A 24,904-nucleotide genomic window follows, 5' to 3' on the forward strand; every position below is an offset into this window, starting at 1 on the left:
TCCAAATAAAGTTGGGAATTTTTAATGTCCCCTTTTTTTCCATTCTTTTTTTTTTTTTTTTTAAATAAATGTGGGAACTTTTAAATCTCCCCTTTTTGCTTTTCCATTTTCTTGAAAAGAGAAATCCCGTTACAGAGCTCTTTCCGCAGGCAGGGGTCTTCTTCCCTCCGGCTGATTCCCAATGTTTTCCAGGATGAGCTCCACATCCTGCTGCCTTTGCAGCAGCCTCAAACCCAGGCTTGAACTGCTATGGAATAAGCAGCAATGAACTCGCTATCAAAATAAGCAGGGGCTCCAAAAAAACCACAAACAACCAAACAAGAGGAGTCGAACTAACTCAGCAAAGATCTTTTGGAGCACCAGGGCTGGTGAATCACCACTTTTTCCCTCCCTCAGCAACTCCATCCCTGCCTGGAGCCCCGGGGAGGGCAGGTGGAGTGGGGAGGGCATGACTTCAGAAAGTTAAAAAAAAAACCTTTAAAAAAAAAAAAGGCAGAAAGTCGACATCACCCCAGTCATGTGATGCCAAAGGACCAATGGAGGCAGGTCCTGGAAAGGGGAACAGTTAAATTTGTAATTTGGGTTGTGTGAAACACTTCTTTGGGCCTCATAAACAACCACAGAACCACAAGTTGGGTACGGAGGCAGTCACCCAAGAGCGGGTCCGGGATATTGGTCAGCAGGGAGGGCGAATCGTTGTGCCTGCAAACCACAGGGTTTCGGAGGCTGGTAAGCATCATCAACCACAACCAAGCCGCTCTTTTTTTTTTTCCCTCCTTCTTTTTAAGAAACAATTTTGGAGTTCTTTGAGCGAAAGTACCTCAGGATCCGCTCCCGAGGCGCCGGGATGGAGCCGAGCGGGATGGCTGGGAGGAGGGTGGTGGCAATGACCAGTCTTCATTTTGCACTCCCCAAGGTGGAAGGAACCCTAAATTCCCTGCCAGTGAAGAGAGAGTGAGTTTTAAAGAGGAAACAATGGCTTCAAACAGCATTTTTGAGTCACTTCCTTCTTACCAGCACTTCTTGAGAGGTAAGTGCCATTCAGAATTTCTAAATGTATTTTTTGGTTTTCCCGTGGTTCAGAAAATGCATGTTTGGGGAGGATCTGGTGTAGTACATGGGGTTTTTTTCCACTTCAGTTTTCTTTGAGTTGATATCTGAGCTTGCAGAAATATCATCTCGTTGCTTATCAGTTAAAGAGATTACAGCAAGGACTCGTTTAAGCTGTTCAAACAACCATGGCATGCTCGTGAATTTGCTCTTCCCAAATCCTAGTGGGCTCGGATAACTCCTGGGAATTACTGCAGGTACAAGAGTGGCAGCACAAGTCCCTTTCTGGCTCTTTTCCGGGGACTTTTTGAGCTGCTGCCATGACAAATGACAGCCAACAGCACCCGACACGCCGTGCAGGGAGGGAGCAGCAGAGCATGATTTAGGCTGGGCTTAAGCCTCAGAAAAAAAGCTTAGGAACCTGCTTAAAGTTTGCCGCAACTCACGTGGCTCGGGGAAAGGAGCGGTGGGATGGACTCGGAGGCTCTGTGGATGCTCTGATGGCTGCAGGAGCAGCTGCAGCCCTGGAAGTGCTCCGGGAGGAATGGAAGGGCTTCACCCAGCAATCTGCGTTTTGTCACCAGTGACCAAGAGGTTGTAACGTTCTTGTAATGTTCTCATCACCCCCTGTGGAGCTGATGCTTTAGTCATGGCTTATTCATGCAGCCCAGCCAGGCAGCGGCACGGGCAACTTCTCTGCTTCCTGGGAATTACCTCCCTAAATCCCTCCTGGAGCTGAACTTTTCCCCTCGCCACGCAAGCCTGTCCCGCAGCAGGGCTGTGCCCACGTGGGTGACAAGGACACGGAGCCTGTCACAGCCCGGGCTTGGCCAGAGAGCAGCACTTCAGAGCTGGTTCTAGTCCCAGACTCCCCGGCCGCGCTGGGTGTGAGTCAGGAGTTTATTCCCATTAATAAGCGGGAATGCGGAATGCTGCTCCCAGCTGCTGTGTCACCACCGGCAGCAGCTCCTGCCACCCCGAGGGTCACAGCTCCCCGAGAGGGACACAGGCAGAGGGCAGCCTGCTCTAATCCTTCCTGGCTCTGCTGTTCAACTCCTTTTTTTTCCCCCTTCTCCTCATATCCAAAGTTTTTCTCCGTCTTTTTCCTGGCACTGCAGCCTGTGAGTCACCAGCACCTTCTTGCCTGGGCGGGGGAGATGCTGAAGGGTGAGCAAGAGGTGCCCAAGTGCTGCCATAGCTCAGCACCCCGAGCAGGGAAAGGAAGCAATACTGCTAAAATAACAAGCAGGATCTTCCTGCCATTCATCAGCCTTTTTATTATTATTATTATTATTCTATTTATTTATTTATTTTTTAGCTCAGCAACTGCTCGGTGTTTAATCTGTAGCTCTGGAAGGGTTCTTGAGGAACCTTTGTGCGTCTGATAAAGAGCAGAGTGAACCTTGTGGGGCTGTGCTTGTGCAGTGCCAGAGCACAGCCAGGCCACGGGGCGGGATGGGGAGCAGGGGTTGTGTGCTTGGCAGGAACCCAAAAAATTTGAGAGCAGCTGGTTGAAAACCGAGAGCTGATTTGTCCAGAAAAGGAGGAGTTTCATTAAAGCTGCTTAATCCAGCAAGAGATTTAGCTCAACACCCCAGAATGGGGGTTACTGTTGTCCTTACTACACATTATTGGCATTAATGTTGCTCCAGCAGCAGTATTTCATTTTCTTTGGGGTCTGGGCTACAAGCATTGCTAGGCTGGAAGTCATCTGGATACCTTAGGAACACCTGGAATGTTCCAGGCCAGGCTGGACGGGGCTTGGAGCAGCCTGGGATAGTGGGAGGTGTCCCTGCCCGTGGCAGGGGGTGGCACTGGACAACCTTTAAGGTCCCTTGCAACCCGAATCATTCCTTGTTTTTATATTTATATAACATTTTCTATTCAGTTCTGGCAGCCCAGGCGCAGATCCTGGCACGTGCCTGGCACAAGATCCTGCAGAACCGTGGGTAAAGAGGTTTTACCTGCAGAAAACCTCGGGTAAAACACTTCAGTTGAGTTGTAAAACAAATGTTTCATCACTGCAAAAGAACATCGGGTGTGAACATGGAACGGTTTTCCAGCAGTTCCCTTTTTGTTCCTTTCTCCACTCGAACTCCGGGCAGTTTCAAAATCCTGGGCGCAGCAAAAGGAACGTTTGGGCTTGGGAGCAAGAAAAATAATCCTCCCTAGGGTGGGTTGTTCTCACCCTGTTTCTCAACAGGGATTGCAAAGAAATGTCCCCAAAGCGCCTCATTTCTGTTTTTCCCGCCAAAATTTATTGCACTTTCTCCCTCAACCGAAATCGTGAGGGAAAAGGAAAACTGAGTCGTTTTCTCCGTGGATTTCCCTTTATCAGGCCATGCAGCTCTGTGAGAAGGAAATCCATAACTCTTTTTGAGCCTGCTACTACGTGAAAATTGGGAGAAAAAGAGGGGAGTGGGGAAGCAGCAGCATTGTTCCAGCCCCCGAGAGCAGTGACAGGCACAAACCCCTGACATATTAATGGGGTGTGGTTCACCACAAAGGATATGGCCCTTTTTCTATCACACCACACCAGCTCCTCGCTTCTGCCACCAGCTAAAGGAATGAGGATCAGGCTGAAACCTCCTGAATTCTGAGCACGTTCTAAAGAGACCTTTTGGGATGGGGCATCAAAATGAGGCCTGCTGGGGGTCTTGTGTTAAAGAGTGCGCCTGCAGATTTTAAAGGAGGGCTAAAAAATTACATCACACACCCTGCTAATTTTTATAATTTCTAATTTTATAATTTCTTGAGGTTCTTACCTTGTCCTGAAAGATTTCCTAATAATTTTGCCTATGAAAGAAAACAGAACTAATCTTTTTATGGAGCTCAAAATAGCACCAAGAGTAGTATTTTCCATGTGGGCACTTTTGCCTCGTTTTTGCTGCAAGGTCTAATTCTTCCAATATGCAAAGAAGGTTACTCCTGGTTTTGCATTTGTGATATACTTTTATTAATTAATCATGGCCATGGTGTGACATTTTGATGGTTTCTTATCAAATGGGAATGAACTCCAGCACAGCACTTTTGTAGCATGGAAAAATAGACTGGGGAATTTCTTCTGAGTCCTACAGTGACAAGGAGCACCCAGGAATTGTGAGATTCTTCCCTTGTAAGTGCAAAAAAAAGTGTGGTGAGTCCAAGGAAGGGCAATGAAGCTGGGAAGGGTCTGGAAAACACATCCTGGGAGGAGCAGCTGAGGGAGCTGGGAAAGGGGCTCAGGCTGGAGCAGAGGAGGCTCAGGGGGGACCTCACTGCTCCCCACAAGTCCCTGCCAGGAGGGGCAGTGAGGGGGGGTCGGGCTCTGCTGCCGTGTGCCAAGGGACAGGAGGAGAGGAAATGGCCTCAAATGGCACCAGGGAGGCTCAGGGTGGAGATTGGAAACAATTTTTCCCTGCCAGAGTGGTGAGGCCTTGGGATGAGCTGCCCAGGGAGTGCTGGAGTCACTGTCTCTGGGAGTGCTCAGGAGGAGTCTGGATGTGGCCCTTGGGGACAGGCTTTGGGGTGCTGCTGGTGCTGCTGGGGTGGCACTGGGTGATCCTGAAGGGCTCTTGATGATTTAATGGAGAAGCTCTTCCTGCTCTGAAGGGCCTCCCTGTGTGTATTCAGGGACCCCTGCCCCTGAGCACTCTGTGTCTCTTTGAAAATGAGTGGCTTTGACTTCCCATGTGGTGGGATTCGCATTGGAAAAGTCCCCAAGTCCCTGGTGCTGGGTGGGAATGGAGGCTGAAGTGATCAGGGGCTCCCTCCCATCACCTCCAGAACTGTGGATTCCTCATCCCTGGCAGTGTCCAAGGCCAGGCTGGACATTGGGGCTTGGAGCAGCCTGGGACAGTGGGAGGTGCCCCTGCCCATGGCAGGGGTGGAATGGGATGAGCTTTAAGGTCCCTCCCAACCCAAACCAGTTTGGGATTCTCTTTTTCCAGTACCATAAATTCCCTTGTCACTGTGCAGAGAATTTTTCAGGCCTTCTCAGGCTGCCTGCCCCATACCAAAGAGTTAATTTGTGTCAGCATTATAAACCACTGACTGCAGCTTGTGAGTAGGAAATTGAACTAAAGCTCATAAAAACCTTGGCTTACAAGTAGAAAAACCTTGCACAATGTCTGATTTACACAGCCTGAGCTCTTTTTTCACTTAAAAGCCTTGAGAAACGTTGCGAGGCCTGAACGCAGGAAGTAAAAAGTCTGACAGAGCTGAACACGCTGCTCTGGTGAGATCAAGAGATTTTATCCTGCGCCAAAATATTTCACTGAGCATTTGAGCAGCCACACAGCCCAGGGATGTGCTGGGCTGAGCCTAAAAAGGATTTAGGTTCTGTCTGGCCTGCACATCCCTCAGAGTGTTTTGCCCTTGCCCTTTATCACTCGGCCATTAATTAGAGATTGTTGGGTGTTTCACCATGAGGGACAAACTCCAGCTCTGAGGCGGCTCTCTGGTGGAAAATGAAAGTATCTCCCCCGCACTGCCAGGGGATGCAGTAAAAATAGAAAACAGAAAAATTGCATTTTTTTTTTCATGACCAGAAGATAATAATGATTTAGTTCGACTGCTGAGGCATGACCCCAAAAGAACAGGCTGCTTATCTCGAAATGCATGTGAAGGCCAGTGGTGGTGGCAAGTTACGAAAGTAATTTATGCAATTTGACTTTGGAATAAAGAATGAGTGCCTCAATCATGCTGTTATTTGAGAGGGGAGAGTCTGTACCTAAACCAGGAGTGGCAAGGAAATTACTGCTGTTGGATTTAGGAACAGCTACACTGGCTTTGGAAAGCCGAGGAGAAACAATCTTAAAGAAACAAGAGATTTCTCTGTAGGTTATCCCAAAACCAGGAGAAATATCTGACTGGGACATCCTGCCACGTGCAAATGGTACCTGCTGGGTTCCAGAGGCTTCTGCTGCACATCCAAAGGGATTCCCAGAGGGCCAGGCAGGAATGGGAATGGAGAACAAGGCTGAAAGGCAGAGTGGGCATTAAGTTGCACCAGGGGAGGTTCATTGGCATAAAACACCACTGGATCCAAGGCTTTAGCAGAATCCTAGAAACACCTGGATCTGTCCATACCTAACAGAGCATCATAGAACTGTTTAGATTGGAAAAGCCCTTTAAGATCATCAACAATTTCTTAATCAATACCAGCCAGGTTTAGGGGGGAAAAAAAAAAGCTTTGGAAGGGTTAAGTTCTCCCTTTGCCTCTCCCTGCCCTGTTTCAGAGCACAAACCCTGTTGAAGCTGGGGAAGAAAGATCCCCCTGTAAGCAGCTCTGTCATCTGCCAGATGATTTGTGGCTTCCTCCAGGACATCTGGGATTGGCCATGGAGAGAGCCAGGCCACGGGCTGGGTGACTCACTGGGCTGAGAGGACAAGAAAACATTGCCCTCCCTCACTGCCTCTGCTCTGGAGAGGCTGGGTAATGTTTGTATAAACTTGAGTCAGCTTCCCAAGCTGTGGAGTGATATCTCCTCTCTGAAGGGCGCCAATGAGCTCTGTGGGGTGGCACCAGTGGAGGTGACAAGAGCGGTGGTGGTTGAAGCATCAGAGAGCCCACAAAGGGCTGCAGTTTGTGGGTGAAGCCTGTGCACACACCAGAATGTCCTCAGGGATACTGAAATCAAGGCATGTCGCTCCTGCCAGTGGAAAGAGTAGGAACTGTGCAGGTTCCCAATGCAATTTCCAAAATAAATGACTTTTTTTTTCACTGAGATCCCAGCCAAAGTCTGGCTTTACAGCCAGCTTAAATTTAATAACAAAACTAAATGGTTTAGTCCAGTAAAATGAAATGTTTTAGTCCAAAACATCAAATTTATTCAAACCATTGGAATAGAAGAAGAAAAGGGCATAGAAGGACTGAGTGTGAAGCAGGGAGAGACGGAGAGGAGCTGCCACCTGGGAGAGTTTCCAATTCATCCTTGATGTTGTCTGGAGGATTCCCCACTTCTGCCTGCAAGTGAAACTGTCAAACTGGGCATTTTCACTCTGTGAAGATCTGTGAGAACATTTTCTCTGGCTTTGATCAATCTGGGCATTTTACTTTCCAACCTGAAGTTTTTGTTTTGAGTTTCTGGTTCCAGTGAACCCCAAAGCAATCCAAGACAGGCTTGGGGTTTTTTCTTTTGCCTCATGAATATTTTGTCTTGCAGGATATTTTCTGTCACCTGCTTTCCTACTGAAGCCGTGATTTTGAAAGCCCAGAAGCTGCATTTAGGTTGGGTTTTGTCTGCAGGCTGAAAGGTTTATGTCTTACAAATCTTTCTGTGAATGCACTGGAAGGAAACCTGAAACCTGTCAGGTTTTATGTGATTTGCTATAAACATTTCAAGCTGCTGTACTTAGGGCAAGCCCTGCCACCCTCATCAAATCAGCAGCTCAGAAGCTCTGACCCAGCCCTTCCAGTGGCCTTTTGTGGTGTTTAAAAGAGAAAGGAGTGTTTGGGAAATCCCTGGCAGGTTCAGGGTGAAGCACAGCGTGGGGCTGAGCGTGTGTGTCCCTTCTGACAAATGTCTCAGACCTTCAAAGCCCCAGCACTGCCTGCAGCTCTCCTAAGTTCCTTTTCTACGTGGTTTTATGGCATTCAGCAGAGCCTGCGTTTCACAGAGTCACAGAATCGTGGAATTACCAGAGTTGGAAGAGCCCTTCAGGATCACCCAGCAGCACCAGCAGCACCCCAAAGCCTGTCCCCAAGGGCCACATCCAGACTCCTCCTGAGCACTCCCAGAGACAGTGACTCCAGCACTCCCTGGGCAGCTCATCCCAAGGCCTCACCACTCTGGCAGGGAAAAATTGTTTCCAATCTCCACCCTGAGCCTCCCCTGGTGCCATTTGAGGCCATTTCCTCTCCTCCTGTCCCTGCCCCCTCCTGGCAGGGAGTTGTGGGGAGCAGTGAGGTCCCCCCTGAGCCTCCTCTGCTCCAGACTAACCAGTTGATGGCCACTTTGTCCCTGTCTGGGGGGATCCAGGATTTTATCCTAAAAATTGGTTCTGGGACATGTTTTCTTTCCCCAAAGAAAAGGGGAGTGTGGCTGGAGGAATGTTTGGAGAGCAGTGCTACCTTAAATGTGCCCTGGCTGTATAAAATCAGTTGTGAAAGCCCCGGGGTTCATCTCCTGCTCTCCGTCACCACCACAGCTCATCCTGACATCAGGGGTGGCTGGATGAGCCTCCCCTCACTTTCAAAAGGACATTGAGGGACTGGAGAGTGGCCAGACATGGGAAAAAGGGCTGGAAAACACATCCTGGGAGGAGCAGCTGAGGGAGCTGGGAAAGGGGCTCGTGCAGGAGCAGAGGAGGCTCAGGGGGGACCTCACTGCTCCCCACAAGTCCCTGCCAGGAGGGGCAGTGAGGGGGGGTCGGGCTCTGCTGCCGTGTGCCAAGGGAAAGGAGGAGAGGAAATGGCCTCAAATGGCACCAGGGGAGGCTCAGGTTGGAGATTGGAAACAATTTTTCCCTGCCAGAGTGGTGAGGCCTTGGGATGAGCTGCCCAGGGAGTGCTGGAGTCACTGTCTCTGGGAGTGCTCAGGAGGAGTCTGGATGTGGCCCTTGGGGACAGGCTTTGGGGTGCTGCTGGTGCTGCTGGGGTGGCACTGGGTGATCCTGGAGGTCCTTCTTGATGATTCTGGGATTTTGTGAAAGACCAGGGGAGACTCCAATGCACATCACCCAGAGAGGCCGCGGATCTGAGAGCAGGGCTGCACCCACTTCATGGGAAGGGCTTTGTATTTTAGAATTCAGTTACCAGATAATATCAGACTTCTGTAAAACACTTCTGGTTTTCAGGACCTCCATGTAAATGAGCTCTGGGGTTTCTATGAGTCAGGTGGAACAGAATTCATATCTGGAAGATACACTCAAGTTAAGACTTCATTAACAAGGTTTTAAACTGAAAGAGAGAGGTTTAGATTAAATTTCAGGGAGAAAATCTTCTCTGTGAGGGTGGGGATGCCCTGGAATGAAATTCCCAGAGCTGCTGTGGCTGTCCCATCCCTGCAAGTGTCCAAGGGCAGCTTGGACAGGGCTTGGAGCCACCTCACATAGTGGAAAGTGTCCCTGCCCATGGCAGAGTTGGAGTAAGATGATTTTTAAAGTCCCTTCCAACCCAAACCATCCTGAGTCTGTGTCTGAGTGTTGATGCATCACTTGCTGCAATATGTGGTGCTTTCATTGTTCCAAACCCTTTGCAAGAAATTTCGTTGCCATTTTCTATCCTTTTTGGCTGCTTCGGAGAGGAATGAGACCCCTCAGTCTGCACCAGTTCTCTCTTGATCTCACCTGTAGGAGTGATAATGGATGGGGCTGAACACCCACACATTTTTCACAGCTTTGCACATTGAAACCAAGAGTCAGGTCTCACATGGGAACATGAACTTCTTCTGTCTGTCCCCTGCTGCACTGGAGGAGATGATTGGATTTTCTAAATGAAGCAGGGTTTCATATGAAGTGTGCCTGGAAACTAAATGTGAACGGGTTTCAAGGTTAAAAACCAGAGACAGGATAAACTTTTGGGGTTTAAAGGTGATGAACCATTAAAATTTTAGAGTAACGATCAGGACTTTTAATGCTGGGGTGGTTTTCTTTTCCTCTAACAGGGATTGCAGTGGAAATAGTCATTTTTGGCAGCAGTTCCCCAGGGAATGGGCACAGCCCCGAGGCTGCCAGAGCTCCAGGAGCGTTTGGACAGCGCTGCCAGGGATGCCCAGGCTGGGATTGTTGGGGTGTCTGTGCAGGGCCTGGAGTTGGATTCCATGATCCCTGTGGGTCCCTTCCCACTCAGGATATTCCATGGTTCTATAATCCCATTTGGGATAACAAGACATTACTGACATGAAGAGGGATTTAGGGTTCCCCTGTGGGGTGAATTTGTGTCATTAAAATGATTTCTAGGCAAGGAAAGATGATTTAGGGTCACATTTTACCGGGGCAATTAAAGCAACCCAGTATTTTGTGTACATGGAATCTGATCCAAGAGTCCAGGAAACCACTGGAAATACCTGGCTGATGGCTTTGGGCTTTGGGTGAGACCTGGGATGACTCTTGTCCTGCAGGAAAAGGTGATGGCCCAGGTCAGCAGTTCATGTTGATGTCTGCTTTTTGCTTTGGAGCAGCATCACAGAATCATGGAATGGTTTGGGTTGGAAGGGACCTTAAAAATCTTCTCATCCCACCCCTGCCATGGCAGGGACACCTTCCACTGTCCCAGGCTGCTCCCAGCCCCAATGTCCAGCCTGGCCTTGGGCACTGCCAGGGATCCAGGGGCAGCCCCAGCTGCTCTGGGCACCCTGTGCCAGGGCCTGCCCACCCTGCCAGGGAACAATTCCTGCCCAATCTCCCATCCAGCCCTGCCCTCTGGCACTGGGAAGCCATTCCCTGGCTCCTGGCCCTCCATGCCTTGGGAATTGTCTCTCTCCAGCTTTCCTGCAGCTCCTTCAGGCCCTGCAAGGCCACACTGAGCTCAGCCCAAAGCTTCTCCTCTCCAGGCTGAACAATCCCAGCTCTCGCAGCCTTTCTTCCCAGCAGAGCTGCTCCATCCCTCTGCTCATCCTGGTGCCTCCTCTAAATTTGCTCTACCAGGTTCATTCATGGCCCTTGTTCCCTGTTTTGCCCCATTCTGAGGATGTACCGAATAAAAAATGCCTCTGTGTGAACCAGAGATCCCAATTCCAGCTGCCCTCTGCTGGGTTGGCTCCTTTTTCCAGGAGCCCCCTCCCAGTCCTTCCCCCCTGTGACAGCTCCGAGTTTTGGGCACATCCCCAAACCCTCATAGAGAAGGAAAAGCAGCTCCTGAGGCTTTTGGAGTGTTCCTGCTTTGACTAAACCACCCCAGCTGGAGTTCAAAAGCACTTCTTAAACAGAAGCAGTTGGAGGGTTTTCATCTGTCTCAGCTCCTTTTCAGCCTTTGGAGAAGCCCATTCCAGGCAGAGGGATGAGGAGATGCTCCAGATCCCAGTGTCTGAGGGGATCAGGTGTGGGACCAGGCTGGGCATGAAGTCAACCTTGGAAACTTCAGGTTTATAGAAATTCCTCACACAGAGGTTCTGGTCAAAAAACAAAACCCCAAAACTTGATTTAACAGAAATTTGTGATTGGATTTCAACTCATTTCCAAGGAAAATCTTTTCCCTATTCCTTCACTTGTTTTCTGGCTGAAGTCCCTCACTTGTTAAGGTGAAGAACTTGAATATTTCAAGGCATTGCTGGATTTTTTAATGTTTGGGTTTTTTTTATCTGCAGAAAATTAAGGCCTTTCTTATTTGACACTGCAGTTCAAAGAAGAATGAGAAATTAAATAAATACCCTATAGACAAACATGAGCTGTCCCATTTTAGGATGCAATTACCTGCAGCAAAGTTTCCCTCGCTGCTTTTTCTTCGGTGAGAAAACAAACCACCTTGTGATTGAGGTTTGGAGGAAATGCTGCTCTTTGCAACACTCGCCACCAACAAATTCCCCCAAACATTTCTAGTGCATGACTTAGGCTGCAGATTTTGCTGCTGGTTTGCATTTCTGCAGCTGGAGAGCAGCGTGCTTTGAGTTGCCATAAAATGAAGGCAAAAACTAAAATAACCGAGTGGATTAAAGATTTGACTGACAAAAAGGAAATCCATTTTAAATGGGTTTTTTTTTTCACCAGAATTCAGTGCAGAAAAGAGGGTCAGGAAGGGGAAGAAGATTTCATTGCGTGTCTGATTCAGCCCTTGAATAGCAAAGCCACTTTTCCTCTGCTGACCTCTGTTTCCACTGGGTGCTGCATTTTCCAGCTGGAATGGGGCATATTCCCAACCAGCTGGAGCTGCCAGGATTTCAGGGAATGGTTGGGTGATGGAAACCTGAGGCCCAGCTGCTGATATTTGAGGCACAGGTGTTTGGAGCTGCCTTTGCCTGTGAGTTAAAATAAAGGAATAGAGAAAACTCCTCCAGGTTGTGCTCCCAGAATAATCCTCTGGCATTTTTCCAGGGTTTCTTTTTTTTGGGAAGCTCAGTGTTTGAAGTAAATCCCCCATTGTTCGTCCTACTGGGTTATTAAATTACTGTCCTTTCCCTCGCTGGTGTCTGCCCATTTTGGTTGGGATCGGATGGATACAGGTGGCCCAAAGAAATCCTGGTTCTGTGCCTGGCACCTGGAATTCTTCTCTTTGATCCTGGTTCCTGGAACTTTATTATCCCTGTCCAAATGATGCAGAAAGTCAGGAAGGGATCATGGAAACACGGAATCATGGAATCGTGGGTTGGGTTGGGTTGGGAGGGACTTTAAAGATCATCTCATTTTAACCCCCTGCCATGGGCAGGGACACCTTCCACTATCCCAGGGTGCTCCAAGCCCCATCCAGCCTGGCCTTGGACACTGCCAGGGATCCAGGGGAATCCACAAACTCTCTGGGATGGAAGGATTGGCTTCTCCTGGAGCTGCTGTGCAGGCAGTCCTGCTCTTTCATTTCTGAGTTTACAGAAATCCTGAGTCAAGAACTTCTGAACCCATCTCCAAGGTTTCAGATTTTTTCCCAAAATCTCAACTTCAGGACACTGTGCACAGATCTCACTGGACCAACAGGTTCCTGTGGGATCTTAATTTCCTTTTTCCAGGCTCTCCTGGAAGGTTCCTCAATGAGCCTGGGCCTGTTAATTTTGGTAATGCAATGACATCAACATTAATTTTGGTAATGCAAAGCTCGAAAGTGGCGTGGGAGGGAGAAAATGGTAGGAAAAAGAGAATTATTTCTAAACGGCTTTCTTAGTTGTTACTTTTTTCACTTGAATAGACGTGAAACTCGGGAGGCAGCTTGTGTCAGAGTTCCGATGCAAGCTGTGATGTGGTAGATAAAAAGTGAGGAGGGTGTTGAGCCAAAGGGTTGCTTCAAGTCAAAATTAGACCAGGGCAGCAGTTCTGCCTCCTGTGCAGGGCAATTGCCGGGCTCAGGCCCTGCCCGTGGCTCTGGTGCCGCTGCCGGGCCCCGGAGCAGAGCCCGGGCCCTGCCCTGAGCCCTCCCTGCAGCCAGGGACAGCCAGGGCTGAGGGCCCCTCTCAGCTGGGGCTCCTCTCGAGGCTGAGCAGCCCCGGCTCCCTCAGCCTGTGCTGGGCACGGAGCTGCTCCAGGCCCTTCCTCAGCTGCGCAGCCTCCGCCGGCCCCGCTCCAGGAGCTCCCTGGCCCTGCTGGGCTGAGGAGCCAGAGCTGGGCACGGCACCCCAGAGGTGCCTCCAGGGCAGGATCCCTCCCTGACCTGGTCATGTTCTGAGGGAAGTGTTGGGGAATCACTTGGGATGGGGATGGATTGATTCCCTTGAACACTCTGGGCAATTACTCTGTGAATATTAATTCCATTAAATCCAAATGCTGTTAATGGAGGCCTTCCCCACAACCTGTGCAGTGTGGAGAAAATCTCTCTTGCTTCTCATGAGAATCTGTCATTCTTTTTCGAGCTAAGCCTTGCTTAAGTGGGAAATTACAAAAAGCTCTCCTTGAAAGCATCCACAGCCACTAAAAGTCTTCTCCATGGAGGGTGAAATTCCAGATTGATTCATGCATCACCTGAACTCGAGGCAGGTCTGGTTTGATGCTACTAAAAAGCCAGGAGACACTGTCCTAGGCAGGCCCAGCGAAGCTGATTTCCTATAGACATGGATGTGCTTTGTGCCTGAGGTCTCTAAAATCCGACAAGGATTTAATCTGATGGAAGGTTTTTCCCTTTCTTGAGGAATCTAAAACCTCCCAGCAGCTCCCTTCGGCTGGGAGCTCTGACAGAGCCTCTCAGCCACGTTTCATGGAAGCTGAAGGAACTTCAGCCCACTTCTGCTCTATCAACTTTAGTAAAGTTGGCCCACAAACCACAAGAGCTGGGGGAGGGCCAGAGAAAACCAGGCGAGATCACACAAGCTCTGCCTCCACAAAAGCAGCCCAAGAGAGGAGTTTGCAGTTCAGTTTGGCCCAAATGACACCCAAAGACAGTCAAATACATCCTTAAATGCTTAAATGACTCTGGGAGTAGGATACTCCTCATCTTCATGGATGAAGAATCATCATATCAGAAGTTCAGCAGTTCTGAGAACCTCAGTTTTACAGCTCTGAGCCCAACTATCTCCCAAAAGATCTCATGTTTACCTCGGAATTCAGACTGAGTCGAGCTGATGTTTTAATCAGAAATTTCCTGAGCACCACACATTATTTCAGGGCTCTAATATTGCACCTCTCCAGCTGCAATCCAGTTCAAGTAGAAACCACAAAGAAAATCCAGGGAAAAAAGGATTTTCCAATCACTTTTGAGCAGCGGGAGAACTTGAAAATACCAAGAGCTGTTTGTGGCTATCAAATTGGACTTGCTGAACCTTGTGGATCCCTCCCAGCTCAGGATATTCTTGATAGACTCCCTAAAATCCTGCCAGGCTCCAGCAGAGCAGGAGGTTGTTGTGGGACAGGGAGACTTTATTCATGCACTTCAAATCGTTTCTTCTCTTTTTTTGCTTCTTGCAGAAAATAATTGAACAATAAAACTTCTTTCTTTTTTTTTTTAATTCCAGAGCTCCTTTTTTCCCCTGCTCTCGCTGGTGTTGATCTGGGAAGTTCCAGAAACACTTGCAGGGTGCTGAGCTCTGCTGCAAAGCCAAAGCTGCCGTTGGAAAAGGCTCCACCTCTGGGACAGGGAATAACCTTTGCCCAGGGAATTATCAGAGCAAGGGCAGGGCTTGTTTTGGTTTTCCCATATCTCCCTTCTGGGTAAAATTCCAGGCTGGTGCCTCGCTTGTCTGCAGGGCAGGTTTCTCTGTAGGACAAGTGACCTTGGGAAACAGAATTTGCTCCTTGAGGAGCTTGAGCTGCAAAATCTGGGGCAGAGGGGTGAAAATGGTGTCAGGATCCACAGGCTGTGAGAACAGGATCCCAGACTCCCTGAGGTGGGAAAAGACTTCTGAAACCATCAGGTCCAAGCTGTGCCCGATGCCCACCTTGTCCCCAAACCAGAGCACCGAGTGCCACGTCCAGGAATTCCTTGGACACCTCCAGTTGCTCCTCTGGCTGTTCTGGTAGCACTTCCATTAATCCAGCCCTCACTCCAGTAAGGGAGGACTGCACAGCAAAGAAATTGTGGAAATCTGCAAGAAATCCAGGAATGGTTTGGGTTGGAAGGGGTTTTAAGCCCCTTTCACTCCTACCCATGCCACGAGCAGGGACACCTTCCACTCTCCCAGGCTGCTCCGAGCCCCACCCAGCCTGGCCTTGAAAAACTCCAGTGATGGAGCACCCTCAATTTTTCTGGGCACACCAGAGGCATTCCCTTGGTGTTTCAGTGTAGCACAACCCCTTCCTCAACAACTCCTTTGGGGTGGAACCATAAAAAGGCAGCAAAACAGGAGCTCAGCCTTTCCCCCCTGTGACACAACGGAGCCGCACCACCACAACTTTTTTGTTTTGCTCAGCAGCAGGGGCTGCAGGAAGGAGCTCGGGACACACCTGCACCCACTTTTCCTCCAGGAAAAACCCCAAGAGGCTCCACGCTGGCACAGAGCACCCCGAACACCCCTCTCCCCGGAGTCCTGGGCCAGCTGTCGGCCTCTTTGGGGCATCCTGTTTGTTGGAAAACAAGTGACAGTTGCAGGAGGGTTGCGAGAGCAGCAAACCGCAGCCCCTGTGTGGGGCTGATAAGGGCCCTGCGCTGCTCTTGCAGCAGTTCCGTCCCCGCTCTTTCCTGTCCCGCGCCTTTTCCCCGCCGCCCTCGAGCTCTGCTGAGCTTTTTGCAGTTATTTGGGTTTCTCAGAAGGGCCAGGAGCTCTCCTGCTCGCAGGGGACATGAGTTTGTCCCCCGCTGTGGGGCTGGGCAGTGGGGAAGGAGGAGGTTGCAGAAGGGTGTTTGAAAAAGTGCAAACCCGTCACGGTTTGGGGTTTCGGGAGTTTGCACCCACGCCTGCCAGCCTGATGTCCCCGAGCTCTTCGTTAGGCTGAGTCTAACCCATGCTCAGAGTATTTCTGGAGGAGATCAGAACTGGTGACACAGAGCGAGAAGCATTTCTGGGCTCAGGGGCCAGCAGTGAGGCAAAGGTCTGTGCTTCTGTCTCAGTGTGATACCGACCTTGAGATGTCATGATTCAAGTGAAAGGATGAAAAAAAATGGACTTAAAATGCACCAGGGGAAGTTTTGATAAGAGATTTGAGCTTTTTTCCCCCACAGGACTGGTCAGGAAGTGGAATAAGTTGGCCGTGGTGGAGTCACTGTCTCTGGGAGTGCTCAGGAGGAGTCTGGATGTGGCCCTTGGGGACAGGCTTTGGGGTGCTGCTGGTGCTGCTGGGGTGGCACTGGGTGATTCTGAAGGGCTCCTCCCACCCTGATGATTCTGGGATGCAGCTGGTACAGAGGAGGATCAGTGTTTGCAAAGAGAAGAAAAAGACATAAAAGATGTGAAGCTGTAAAACCAAATGTTTTTGCTCCCACTTAAAAACAAACAAACACAAAATCTCTGTGGCCTCTAGGAAAAGGTTTTCCCACTCTTTTCTGTGAACATGTGATTTAGTGACCTTTAAAAAAGCCAAGCTGTGGGGTTTGTGTGTTTATTCCATCAGGAGATTATTTTCTGTTGTTCTACCTCTCTGATGCTGCAGCTTCTTAGAACAAAAAAATGGCATTATCATGGAATCAAGGAAGGGACATTAAAGCTCATCCCATCCCACCCCTGCCACGGCAGGGACACCTCCCACTGTCCCAGGCTGCTCCAAGCCCCAATGTCCAGCCTGGCCTTGGGCACTGCCAGGGATCCAGGGGCAGCCCCAGCTGCTCTGGGCACCCTGTGCCAGGGCCTGCCCACCCTGCCAGGGAACAATTCCTGCCCAATCTCCCATCCAGCCCTGCCCTCTGGCACTGGGAAGCCATTCCCTGGGTCCTGGCCCTCCATGCCTTGGAAATTGTCTCTCTCCATCTTTCTTGTCAGGTCCTTCAGCTTTTGGAATTAGGTCTATTTTTAACAAAACTCTGATGTATTTTTTAATAAAAGATATCTGCAAAAATTCCCAAACAACCAATCCCAGATCTCTGGTAGGAGATGAGAAAATTACACAGTCAATGACATTTATTTGATTAGTGCTGAAAAGACCCGGATCAGAGTTTATACTCGGCCCCTTTAATCCAGTAACACCTGCCCAAGGACACCCAATATCCCCCTTTTTATTGGGATCCACGCACCAAAGGGAGTGTGAGGTGCAGGGCTCCTGTTACAGCCAGCTGCTCCCTGGCATCCTTGGGTTTCCGAAGGAAAAAGGGAGCAGGTCGCTCGTGTGCCTTTCCAGGGAGTTTATTTCAAAGCTGGGCTATTCTGGTTTTCTTGTACTTCTGGCTGAACTGGGAACTTAGATGGGATCTTGGGCAGGAATTGTTCCCTGGGAGGGTGGGCAGGCCCTGGCACAGGGTGCCCAGAGCAGCTGGGGCTGCCCCTGGATCCCTGGCAGTGCCCAAGGCCAGGCTGGACATTGGGGCTTGGAGCAGCCTGGCACAGTGGGAGGTGTCCCTGCCCATGGCAGGGGTGGGATGGGATGAGCTTTAAGGATCTTTCCACCCCAAACCATTCCATGATTCCATGGAACAGGAACAACTGACTATGATAGAAAGTGATAAAAAATATTTGGCTGATTTAGGGGCACAATTTCACATTTCCTGAGGTTCCCAAGGGATTTAGGAACCCATCTCCCATTATTTTTAATCATTTCGGTGCCAACTTGCTCCAGGTCCTTTCTGAATCCATGGCAGGGAATCCAGCCCAGCTCCAGAGGGATCCCAGGCTGCCCCCTGCCCACCCAATCCCAGTGGAAATGCTGTGGAAGGAAAGCAGGGGATGGTTTAATGGGAAAATTCTTGCCAGATCCCAGCTTGGAATAAAATTGGTTCTGATTTTAGCCACAAAATGAGGATAAGGAAGGCCTGGAATAATTATTATTATTATTATTATTATTATTATTATTATTATTATTATTATTATTATTTTAAAAATCAAGACCCTTCTACCATGGAATCAGAACCATGACTGCTCCAGCCAAAATTCCATCTGCTCCCACATCTTTTCCCTGAAACCTGCAGGTACTTAAGGAAAACACAGCAAGGATTATTCGCTTCCCTTGGCTTGGAAAAGGGATTTTTGTGCCATAAAGTTGGAAAATTTGGGGCATTCCCAGTTGATTTTAACTGAAATTATTCATTTTTGGGGGGAAATATGGACCCCCTGTGATGCTCAGGACTTCCATGGGGAGTTTATATAGGTATAGAATAGAAATAATATATAAGAGATAATGTATAATATATATGTAATATGTAATATATAAAATATATAATATTTAATACTTGGTATTTAATATTTAACATTTAACATTTAATATCTATTTAATTTTCTATTATCTCCATTTTTTAGCAGCTCTGTCTATTTTTCTTGATGTATTTCTGCTTTTATCCCTCAAATAAATTGAAGAGGGCTTGGATGGCTGCATCCTCTTTGGAATCTTTCGGATTTTTGTGCAGTCCAAAGGGAAAGAAAGGAATCCATTTCTTTAGGAAAAACCTCCCTCTTGGAGCCTGCTTAGAAATGGTAATGGCCTAAAAAATGGAGTTTTTAAGGATCCTAAAATCTCTTTAGCTTTGAATAAATGTGGGTATGAGGGAAAAAATATCCTGAATTTTGCTGCTCAGGGTTTTTATTCTGTGTCATTATTAATTGGGGTTTTTTTTTAGAAGAGAATTAACAAGTCACACCCTGGCAGGGATGTTCCTTAAATCTTCCATGAAATTCTCAATAATTATTCCTCTTCTCCTAAATTCCTTCCTCACACACCTGAATTCCACAATGGGAGGGTTCCAGCTTTTCTTTTCATCCTTTTTTTTGCCTCGGGTTTTACTCTGAGGACGTTTGGAAAACTCCAGTCCCAGGGGCAGTTTTGTTTTCATCCATCTGTGACCCTCAAAATCAAGGAAATCTGGGGGAACAGCAAAAGAGAAAAAAAAAGGAAAAAATTGGAAAAATAAATGAAGAACTAATCCAAGAGTGCAGTCAGATGGGAGAAAGCTGGGAGGGGAAACAACTTGAAGATAGAAATCATTTTTTAAGCCGGTGTTGAGAGTGCCCAGATGTTCCTCTTCAACATATTTCAGATGTTTTGTGGAACTCTTCCCTGTTTTTCACCATTTGGAATCCCTTTGGAATCGGTCTGTTCTTCAGGGAGAGGATACAGACAATTTCCAGCACTGAAAGTATGGTTAGAAAAAAACAGAGAATTTTTACTAAAAAAATTGTACTTAAAAGGAGGAGGGAAAGTTTCAAGGAAATATTGCTAAAAGATCCCAATGAAAACGGGTTTTGAAAATATCCTTGGATTTTTTAGGAGAGGCACCATTTCCATCTGGAATTCCCATTGCTGAGCAGCTGGTAACTCAAAAAATAATAATAATTCTGGCCACAGGTGGGTCACAGCACCATAATCTGTATAAAGTGGAGAAAAAGGTGGCTGGATTTCTACCTGTGCTCATATTTTGAATATCAAAATTCATCTGAGCATCAAAATTTGGTAAAAAAGTACCACAAGGAGCAACGAAATCCCTTGGCTGAGAAATCTCTTTCCTTAAATGTTTCATTTGCTGTAAATTGGGTTTTGTTACTTCACACTTTGCATGAACTCTCAGGCCAGTGCTTAAATGGGAATAATCCTGGCTAAAATTCCATGGGTTTCTCCAGGGTGGAAGTGCAGCTGCCAGAGGTGGCAAAAATCTTCACATTTTTCAGTTTGAGGCCAAAGACTGGGGGGTGACAGCACCACGATGGAGTGGGAGGCACCCAAAGACATGGAAGGGTCTCCCTGGGAAATCATGGAATGGTTTGGGTTGGAAGGGAACCTTAAAGGTCACGTAGATCCACGGGCAGGGACACCTCCCACTGTGCCAGGCTGCTCCCAGCCCCAATGTCCAGCCTGGCCTTGGGCACTGCCAGGGATCCAGGGGCAGCCCCAGCTGCTCTGGGCACCCTGTGCCAGGGCCTGCCCACCCTCCCAGGGAACAATTCCTGCCCAATCTCCCATCCAGCCCTGCCCTCTGGCACTGGGAAGCCATTCCCTGGCTCCTGGCCCTCCAGCCCTTGGGAATTGTCTCTCTCCGTCTTTCTTAGGCTCCCTCCAGCTTCTCCAGGTACAAATCCTCCCATGTTTTCCCCAGGCCAGGCCAGGCTGTGTTGATCCCCTGCCCAGACCCCCCAGCAATCCCAGCCTGGGCATCCCTGGCAGCGCTGTCCAAACGCTCCTGGAGCTCTGGCAGCCTCAGGGCCGTGCCCATTCCCTGGGGAGCCTGGGCAGTGCCCAGCAGCCTCTGGGGGAAGAACCTTTCCCTAAAATCCAACCTAACCCTGCCCTGGCCCAGCTCCAGCCGCTCCCTGGGTGCTGTCCCTGTCCCTGTCCCAGAGATGGGAGCTGGCCCTTGTGGGGATGCCACAGGGCTCAGGATGCTGCACTGTTTTCCCTCCCATGGATCAAGTTTCCCTTTAACTCCTCTCGGTTCCTTAGGGAAACAGCAAACCCACGATAATTCCCTGTTATCCAACACACACACGACCCGATTTCCCTTCCAAATCCACGCACCTGCCTCTCCATTACCCTCAGGACACTGATATTTTCTTGGATCAGCAGCTGCTTTTTCTGTCCAGGTCTTTTTGATGTCCTGCAACAGTGAAATTTCATCCTGCCCCCTCAGCCTGTCCTGTTCAAACCCTTTAATTAATGGTGCCCTAATCAGTGGAGGCCGTTCATTTGTGTAACTAATTATGGAATTACTTTGTCAGGAGCTGGTACTGGGGTAGATGGAGTCAGGCTGTGCTGAGTTTCCAAGGGGATGCTCAGGGAAAGCTGGAATCCAGGAGGAGCAGGGATTTCAAGGATCTGCTGGATCTGTGGGAAAGGAGCGCTGGGAGAGCTCTGGAGGTGGATTTTGGAGCAGGAGGAAAAACAGCCAATGGTCCCCTTATTTCTGTGTGAGGGAATTATTGACTCCTTTCCTCTGGGATGCTTTGAGCTAGGGTTAGGAAATGAGGATTTAGGGTTTGGAGCTGAGGACTGATGAGCCTAAAAGAATGTGATAAAATCATGGAATCCCAGAATGGTTTGGCTTGGAAGTGACCTTAAAGCTCATCCCATTCCCACCCCTGCCATGGCAGGGACACCTCCCACTGTCCCAGGCTGCTCCAAGCCCCAATGTCCAGCCTGGCCTGGGACGCTGTCAGGGATCCAGGGAAATCCACAACCTCTCTGGGCAAGCTGTTCCATTTCTTTCCATCAAAGTAAAAAATAGAATGAAATAAAGCTTTGCCTCTTTAACTGGATCCCAAATTTTCCATCCTATTTTCAGCCACACAAAGCACTACCAGGCCCCAGGTGCTGCTGGCAGAGCAGGGGATGATCCAGGCTCCATCCTCGGGAGTCCAGGGCTGAAAACTCCTCTTCAAAACCCAAGAAATCCTTTTTTGCAATCCTGACTCAAAGGCTGGATGACTCCTGCCCCGCCAGGAGTTCAGAGCACACTCGGTAATTCCCACTTGTGTCTCCGTTTGGTTTTCCAGTCAGCAGCTGAGGTGTGGGCAGCGCTCTGCACATGCAAGGGTAGCCAGAAACAAAACAAAATCCTTGCTAATTAGCAAGTTGCTGTGTTTGGAAAAGCCCAGAGTGGATGTTTTTCCTCTTGGCCTCGTCATGTTTTCATAAAGATTTGGAAACTCAGCACTTGGATGGTGTGCAGGGATCCAAGCTCTGCTGCTGCCAAGGCGGGAGAGTTTCCTACTCTGCCTTCCTGATCCCTTTGTCCCGGGCAGTTCTAAATGAGTCAGGCTCTGCTGCTTCCAGCACTTCCCTTGGGAGACAGGGAGAGCACATCCTGGGAAAAGGATGGGATTTCCAGCTGGGCAAGGGAGGGATTGTCCTCAGCTCCAGTCCTGGGGAAGTTCTGGGCAGCACAGTAAAAAAAAATAAATGATTGGAGAACATCCAAAGGAGGGACAAAAAGATGGGGCAGAGCCTGGAGGGGAGGAGGAGCAGCTGAGGGCACTTGGAATGTCCAGCTGGAGAAGAGGAGGCTGAGGGGTGACTCCTCAGGGGCTGCAGCTCCTCCCGACGGCCAGCTCCGATCTCTGCTCCCGGGGACCTGACAGCAGCCAGGGAGCGGCTGGAGCTGGGCCAGGGCAGGGTTAGGTTGGATTTTAGGGAAAGGTTCTTCCCGCAGAGGCTGCTGGGCACTGCCCAGGCTCCCCAGGGAATGGGCACGGCCCCGAGGCTGCCAGAGCTCCAGGAGCGTTTGGACAGCGCTGCCAGGGATGCCCAGGCTGGGATTGCTGGGGGGTCCGTGAAGGGCCAGCATTCCATGATCCTTGTGGATCCCTTCCCACCCAGGATATTCCATCATTCCCTGATTTGCCATCCCAACAAGCTGTATGGCAGCAGAATTTTCCACGTGTTCAGCTGGATTTCGTTCCCCTGGGTCTGATCCCGTGACGCCTGTTCCAGACAGGAGATGTTGTTGGAGCAGGGAAGCAGCCAGAGGAGCTGGCGGGGCTGGGGTCAGCTTTCCTGCTGGAAAGTGGGACAGCTTTTCCTAACACAGGTGCATTCCTTGGGTGTGAGGAGCATTCCCGGGCTGCTGAGAGCTGTGACCAAGTGTTGGAAACTCAGCAAAAGCTTCTCTTACCCTCTCCAACATGATCCTAAAAAAATAACACGGAGCAAAGCCACGGCTTTCCCTACCACAGCCTCATTTCCTCTGCTTCCAAGGGTTTCTTTTCCTTTAGGGAAGCAGCTCCAGACCTGAGGTGTGCATCGACCTCCTGGCTTTCATTGGCTTCTCCTTCCTCCTCATTCCAACCACAGCATCACCCCATCCTCCCACAAACATCCCAAACCCTTCCCTAAACTCTGCATTCTGCTTAAATCATGGAACAAGTTTAGTCTAAGTCACTTTTCCTAAAATATTTCAGCCCGGGGTAGGGGAAAGGAAGGAGTTTCTCTTCCTGTATTTCTGGACTTGGCAGATTTGTGCTGGGAATGAAATAAAAAAGAAAGTGCCCGAAGTGAAAGGAGGAGAGGAAATCTTGCTTAGAGCTGGTTCTAAAGCAGGTTTTCGGGGAAGTTTCCTGCAAACGGGGTGGGAAGCGGTGGGATCAGGCGGAGATGACCTCAGGCAGTGGCTTTGCCGCTCAAGGTTTTCAAGAGGCCACAGAGAATTTCATTTTATAGGTAACACAGGAGAATTTGGAGGCAGAAATTGGATTTAGATGTTGCTGTGACGTGGTGTGGAAAGCACTTACACAGCTGAAATGAAACTCTCAGGCCTGGTTTTCTCCTCTGGAAGAGCTGGGGGAGTTCAGCCTGGAAAAGGGAAGGATCAGGGAGACCTCAGAGCCCCTTCCTGTGCCTAAAGGGGCTCCAGGAGAGTCAAATCCTAGAATTGATGGGGTTTTCTGGACTCCTCCTCAATCACTGGCTGAACAAACTGGGGTTTGTTTATTTCCCTTTTTTTTTTTGCAAGAACATGGAATTGGCCAAGGAGAGCACAGAGCATGAGAAACCACCCAGGACTTGTGGGAAGAAAAGGTCATCCTGGTGCCTGGGGAGAGTCTCAGGGCAGGAACAGGCAGGAAAATCAGGATTTAACTCTGGACATCTCCAGTTTGAGAGGAAATTTCTGTGCCGAGAGCTTGTGGGACTTTGGTAGAAACGGGAAAATGAAAGCTCCCGAGTTGTGTTCAGTGTGGTTCAAGGGGAGGGAGAGGAACTTGCTGAAAGAATCCCAAAATAATCCTAAAACCCCTGATCTTTCCAGGTGTTTTATGGAGTGGAGGCTGTAGAATGAGAGAGTTCTGGAAGCAGGGGGAGTTTTCTGTGTTGCCTGGGGAAGGATTTACAGCTCAGGGTGCTGAGGTGGTGCAGTAGCTCCATTCCAAGGGGACTTCCCTCGAGGCAGGAGCTCTGAGGACGCGGCTGCAGCTCGGCTCTGTGGCCATGTAAACTGAAATAATAAATCATCCAATGTCCAAAAGCCCATTTTAGCCAAGCAGAAACTGCATTTTAGAACCAAGACAACCCCGTCACCTCGATGTCCAGTGGGCATTCGTTATAAAAGTGGGGATTTATTTTATTTTCTACCTTTTTGGGGTTGTTTGGGGTTTTTTTCAGATGTGCAGGCAAATGAAATTACTCGGGGGGGTGGGGGGAATTTGGTTTGCTGTGCCTTCAATTTGACTGAAGTCTGGAACTCAAAATGTGCTGCTTGGAGAGACAGAAGCAGTTTCCTGAGTCATAAATTGAGTCACACAGACCCCTAATGGTGTTTCCAGGACTGCAGACAAGCTCTTGAGTCAAAAACTGAAACATTTCAAACGAAAGCGGTGTTTCTGGCAGATTTCCAGGGGATTTGTAATGTCCTGTAAGAGTCACTTCAAAGGCACAGCTCCTGCCCCAGCTCTGTGCGTGGAGAGAGAGAGATCTGGGGATGTGCAGGAGTGGGAATTACGGGAGAATCACAGTGGGGTTGCATCCAGGGAATTCCAAAAGCAGAGTGTTTTACCCTAAAGCTGGAAAAACCTTATTCCCTGGGAGGCTGATGGAACTGAGCTGCCACTGCAAGGCTTCACCCACTTGTTTGGGCACATCGTAATTGAAATGAAACATCCTGCGTTGTTATCCTGGCTCGATCTCCTGAGGATTTCCAACAGCAGGCAGAAGGGGATTATTCCCAAATCAATGGAGAGCCCACATGGGACAAGGAGGAAAGTTTCTTCCAGGCCTCATCTCTGGAAGTGTCCAAGGGCAGCTGGGATGGGGCTTGGAGCAGCCTGGGACAGTGGGAGGTGTCCCTGCCATGGCAGGGGTGGCA

At 49.2% G+C, this 24,904-nt stretch overlaps 1 protein-coding gene across 1 annotated transcript in view; it reads left to right on the forward strand.

Moving 5' to 3' along the window:
• The first annotated feature begins 604 nt into the window (after positions 1-604).
• The window catches only part of RUNX1 (RUNX family transcription factor 1), a 157,236-nt gene continuing 132,936 nt past the window's right edge, over positions 605-24,904 (forward strand). The window contains 2 exon segments of the mRNA XM_039553617.1: positions 605-729; positions 917-1,030. Coding sequence (XP_039409551.1) covers positions 976-1,030 — 55 coding nt within the window. The 5' untranslated portion in view covers positions 605-729; positions 917-975.

Source organism: Corvus cornix, chromosome 1 (genome assembly GCF_000738735.6).
Source record: "Corvus cornix cornix isolate S_Up_H32 chromosome 1, ASM73873v5, whole genome shotgun sequence".
Classification (NCBI taxonomy): domain Eukaryota; kingdom Metazoa; phylum Chordata; class Aves; order Passeriformes; family Corvidae; genus Corvus; species Corvus cornix.